Source organism: Saccostrea echinata, unplaced genomic scaffold (genome assembly GCF_033153115.1).
Source record: "Saccostrea echinata isolate AGI-Se365-2 ecotype Australia unplaced genomic scaffold, CSIRO_AGI_Sech_v1 ptg000060l, whole genome shotgun sequence".
Classification (NCBI taxonomy): Eukaryota; Metazoa; Mollusca; class Bivalvia; order Ostreida; family Ostreidae; genus Saccostrea; species Saccostrea echinata.
In genome coordinates, this window is record NW_026889809.1 from 396,893 (window position 1) to 402,670 (window position 5,778).

At 35.5% G+C, this 5,778-nt stretch overlaps 1 protein-coding gene and 1 long non-coding RNA gene across 2 annotated transcripts; one reads left to right on the forward strand and one right to left on the reverse strand.

Annotated features, from left to right (window-relative positions):
- The first annotated feature begins 417 nt into the window (after nt 1-417).
- On the forward strand, nt 418-4,810 carry LOC133174978 (uncharacterized). Its single transcript, XR_009719202.1, has 5 exons — nt 418-1,546; nt 2,060-2,365; nt 2,622-2,786; nt 3,105-3,238; nt 3,378-4,810. It is a non-coding gene; the product is annotated as an uncharacterized LOC133174978 (long non-coding RNA).
- On the reverse strand, nt 1,831-3,390 carry LOC133174977 (ATP-dependent DNA helicase Q1-like). The gene is made up of 3 exons (XM_061310068.1): nt 3,082-3,390; nt 2,615-2,762; nt 1,831-2,374 (listed from the first exon to the last, which is right to left on the reverse strand). Exons 1-3 carry the CDS (start codon nt 3,214-3,216, stop codon nt 2,217-2,219), a joined length of 441 nt encoding a protein of 146 aa, XP_061166052.1. The 5' UTR covers nt 3,217-3,390; the 3' UTR covers nt 1,831-2,216.
- Nucleotides 4,811-5,778: the final 968 nt, after the last annotated feature.

Sequence of the window (5,778 nt, forward strand, 5' to 3'; positions counted from 1 at the left end):
ACACATTTCATCAAAACGTATGGAAAACTGGTTTGCATCTGCTGCCATTATTCAGCATGAAGAGTTTGAGAACCTACCTGACAAGGGACCTCAAAGACAAGTCCTGGATATTCCAGCTGAGGACTTTCTACCATCACTAGCAGACTGGAATGTTATTCATAAGGAGTATGTTACACTAACATAAAGTGTGTTATGCAAATTTTGCAAAGAATTTGCTGGTTTCAAAACATTTGTTGATGAAATGAGACAGGAATTCATTCCTCATAATTATGATGCGACAAAAAACACTCTGTTGTCCCACTACCGGTATTGCCAAGAAATGAACAGTGCGACACAGATGTGATAAAGATTTCAGATTCATATGAAGAAACAGTTGCAGAAGTGTTCAGGGCCAGTGGCAGAGAAGTCGACGACAAAACCAGAGTACACATTGGAGGAGATCAACTTACTAGAGAACATTTTTCAGGAGCAAAGAGACTTCGAAAAGATGCTGTTAGTGGAGAGGATGGTTTTGAGCACCTCTCTCCCATTACGTTTGAACTTTTCCATTTTTGACCATTGCAAAGAACTTGCAGTGTCTTTAATAGGCAGTTACATAGTGTCTGCAGCTCTGGAGTATTTAGGGATGGACAAACTGGATTATGTGCCAATCAAACATTTTATACCAAGTTTGGATGAATTATTATAAGTGAATATGAGAAGAAGATGTCTCTTGTGCATTCATTAGAAAATTTCATTGATGCATACATTATAAAAGATTCAAAAGATTTACTCCAGGAGCAATCTTCTACTGTACAGTTTATTCAAATACAGGTACAAATGCCAAATGGAAGTCCAGTGAATATTCAGCTGCCTCTTTTGACAAAATCTGAGCATATGCAAGCTTCACCAGATCATATCATGAACTATGCACTTTGAATCTTAGAACTAGGACTTGCATTTAAAGGCCTTCAAAACAATATTAAAATTCCGAATAGAGACAGGTTTATACCACTCATGAAGCACTTAATGTATATTCTAAAGGGCCACAATGATAATTCCAAGTATGCACTTGAAATTTTGCGCTTCTTGGTCCAGCAGCAGTGCACATTTGATGAGAAGACAGCTTACCAGTCTTTTTTATGGTCTCTTTGTCAACAATTATAAAGAAAAGTTTGATTCTTCAATTCCTGCAGACCTACAGATGGAACACATTGTGAGACAAATTAAAGGTCACTTGAAAGCTGTCCATTCAAATAAACAGACACTGCCATTGCAAAGAGAACAGCTGCCTTTGCTGGCATGAAAAACATATCAGCATCTTTTGATGATTCCTCTGATGTTATTGTACGTTCTCAGAAGCACAAAATTGTTTTTTCACACTCTGATGAATGCATGATTATCAGTGACTTACAGAAGCTTAAACCTTTCCACTTTAAAGATGGACGAAAGTTACAATCATTTCCCAAACCTGTCCAGAGTCCCTTGAGTCATCTCAATATGCAGAAATTGAAGTCATGGATTCGTGAACACCAGTACAACCTTCACCATGAAGTAAGAAATTAAGGTAAAACTTTATGAAAACATAAATACAGTAAAACATTCTTATAGTCAAGTCCCATGTACCTCAAAATTTGCTTTGATAAAAGAATTATTTGCTATATCAGTGTATATCCTAGTTAATTAAGAAATAAGTTATTTTGAAACTTTGATAAAAAAGTCATTATATTAAGTGTAAATTTGTGTAAGCTTGTTTGCTGTAACTGTGTTTTACTGTTTTTAAACTTGAGGTTTGTTTATAAAGAGCTTCACATAATTAAAGAAAAAAATCCAAAAACAAAGAAGTTAAACTTACATATATTATAACAGTACTGTAAACTGAAATATGTTTATTCAAGCCAATTTTAAAAACATAGTTTATCTTAAAGACAAATCAATGACCTGTTTTATTAAACAACATAAAGACTTTGCAACTACTGGGGAAATTTGAAAGTCTTGGGTCGGTTCCTCCTCTGCAAGGTGTAATTTAGGAAAGCGAACTAAATGTTCAATACACTCCAAGCTTTACTTCTTCTTTCAGATCTGAGGAAGTCACAAAGGAAGTTAATGCAGATCTGAGAACAGACTTGTCTATCTCCGAATCCTTTTCAGCTGACTCAGAAGAGGGGCAAGAATCCTCACATACATCACAACAATTTTGAACAACAGCAGTAGATTCTGTAAATCCAAAGTGGGACTTAGAAAAAAACTCGCCTACAAAGTGTGTCATTCCTGCAATACTCCTTAATTTCCTTTGAAATGTTTAGACACCCCAAGTCACTGCTATTGAAGTACAAAATGGCTTCACACTGCATTTCACTGTTTTGTCCACCACGGCCAATATGCTGTATGTATGCTAAAAGTATAAAATTGAAATATAGAAGGAAAGTTTTTAAGTTAATATGGAGCAAATTATTTTAAATATTACTATCACTACAATATGTTAATCATTATCACAAGAAATTAGTTTCCATAATGTAGAACTAAATTCTGCAATATACATGTGATATATTGTAGGTTACCTCCTACTTCTGATATTATTCCATCCACACTGTCAAGCATATGATTTAATTTTTTTATATTGTAGAAAATTTACCTTCCAGATTTTGGGGAGGACAAGCATGAATCACCTGAGCTACATAACGCAGGTCTACCCCTATCCCTAGTGCTACTGTAGCAATAACAACTTTCAGGGGACTCTCTATGGGATCCTTTGCCAAATTCTTAAATATGATATCTTTGAGCTGAAATTCATTTATTATAATTGAGTAAGTTAAATTGAAATCTGTTGGAATATGAAAACAGAAATCCAGCATACATAGATTTTCCAGACTCTATATATACTTTTGTGGCAGATAATACAAACATTTGCTATGTAAATATTGACTTGATTGTCTCAGTTTTATCAATAGATCTTTGCATATGACTGTTAATTAGATTAAAGATCAACATAGGGAATTTGATGACTTTTACATGTATCATTTATTCAGTTGAACTATAAGTGATCTGTTGTTTTTCTATCAAAAGAAATCAAACTCTATGTAGGTATGAGACAATATTCACCTCATCTCCTTTTTCCAAAGCAGAATGTAACATGACTACCCTTAGATTCTCTGCACATTTGTGTCCATCACCACCATACATACTGTCTCGAAGGATTCTCTCGGCAAGTTCAAACCCGTATCCCACCCAGTCCATGCTGCCACAGCAGTAAATCAGTGTAAGAGGATAATCCTGAGTTTTCTGTTTTAGTTCATAGAAAACAGACTCAAACACATAGTCAAGAGCCTTTTTCACAGATTTGTTTTTCCCAACACCAGGTCTCTTTTTTATAATTAGTTTGATGTTTTCCTTTGTAGGAACTGTGAGTCATCAGTAGGTGCTGGGCAACATTTTTCTGGCCATCTTTTGACAAAGTAGCACTTAATCCCAGCACTTGAGCATCCGGTACAACAGCTCTTAATTGCTTAATTTCTCTGAAAACTGGACGGAATTCCTCCCCCCAGTCTAGAATACAGTGTGCCTCATCGACAACAATATATGATTTCTGTTGACAGGAGCGTAGAGCTTGATATACAGCTTTGTTGCCAATGATGTTTTCAGGATGAGAAAATATATATGTGCAAGTACCTGATGCAGTTTTGTCAATATCACTTTCATTCATTTTGTTTTTTAAGCAAATGCTGGTGTATTTCGCAAGTTTATTCAGTTGCTGCTCTATAATGATGTTAAGGACATTGGCAAGGTTCCTGGTTATCGTATAGAATTTTTCAAGAACTCTTGAGTAGGTTTAAAAGTACTAAATAGGCTATATTCTTGACCTTTTAACCTACCAATCCAACCTTCTTTTTTAGATTTTGTGAAATCGATGTTTTTACACTTCTCAATGCATTTCCTATGTAAAATGTTGATAAAAGGGACCTACATAATTTTTCACCATAATATTTTTCCAAAACCCACTTATTTCATACAGTTTTTGTATTATATACATTATTGTATCTTCATTTCCTATGACTTCTAGAAATTATGGCTAAAAATTATATATCGGAACAAAACATGGATATACCGGCACCGATCATTATTTCTGAGTTGCTTCCCTTAACAGCTAAAATTGATCAAGAGACTGGTTGATTGTTTTTATCATGTAGTTGACTTAATTGATTGAAACACATTGTAACAAAAATATTGGCATTGTTTTATTTTTATTTTTTATTCGTAGTTACTAAATGCTGCTTCCTTCACACGACCTAGCTAAGAACTGTTCTCAGTCGGCCTACCTTTCAGCATATGTCACATATTTGCCCTTCCCAGCATACTGAGCACAACTATCGTAAATGACGACCTATTGGCTCTTTGTCCCTGAATACAATGTACAACAAAGTCATTTCTACTTTTCTTTCTTGCTGTATAGATGATTCTACCCGTTGAAGGAAGTAATCGTGCTTTTGTTTACCTCTGTAACATACGCTTTATTGGTTTCCACCGCTTAGAGAATTCTACACGGGAGATCACTCTCAATCACTATGTTATAAGTGAAAAAACCCATGTATTAAACCTTCTTTCTCCGGAAAACCTTGACTTGCCAATGTCCTTAAGGAGTTCAATAATTAACACAAAAGCATCCAGCTTAGTTTCTTCTTTGTAAGCTACATGTATAGGTAAAAATTCATATATAAGACTTTTCCTAAAACCGGTCGGCAACATACATACCACATCTGTCTGTTCATTAATTTTATTTACATTTATCTTGTGTGTGCTAATCTAATGAACATTAAAAGCTATTATACCGAAATATTCTTAAACAGTGCAAGATTACTACCAGTTCTTTCAAAGGAAAGCCAACAACAGGAATTGAACCTGTTCCTCTATCGTAAAGATACGAAAGCATGCACCAGTACACCATGTTGGCATTTAAAACAAGCATTCTGAGAGTATTGCATTAGCAATACTAGTCCCCTACCGGCAAGTGTAATCTGGTTCCCGTTAAGAATTGAAAATGCCATATTTCCGTCAAAAATTAATGAAGCGGGACGAAATGCAAACTTGATCTATAACTAATCAAGGTAAAGCCACATACCAAAAATCAGCTCAATATCTACAAGCGTTTAGAAGAAAACCCGTAAAAATTGAAAAGGCCGTAATTCCGTCAAAAATCAATGAAGCAGAACGAAATGCAAACTTGATCTGTAACTCATCAAGATACACTCACATACCAAAAATCAGCTCAATATCTGCAAGCGTTTAGGAAAAAAGTGCGGAAAACCAAGTGGGACAGACTGACAGACAGACAGAGGGACAGACAGACAGACAGACAGACGGACAGACAGACAGACAGACGGATGGACAGACGGACGGACAGACTCAGAGGAAACCTATAGTCCCCTCCGGTTTCACCGGTAGGGGACTAATTAAAGATCTGGTAGCCTTGGAGAGTAAATATTGCATTATTCACTAGTTTAGGGAAGTGCACTGCACAAGTCAAGAAAATAACCTTTTTTTCTATTTTTGTATATATATGTTTTTTTCATCAGAGGATTTAACTCATTAATAACTCAACAGTAAACTCAATATAGCACTTGGACACAAGTAGTCCATCCCAATCAGTTACTAGAGGTACTGTAAACAAGCTCATGAAATTACCACCCCTACCTCCTTCCCGCTGCATTAAGTTTTAAAGTGCCAATTTACATATTTCTAAGAAACTGCTTTAAGAACCCTCTCTACACTGCACACTAAAGAGTTCTGATTCTATGGTATTTT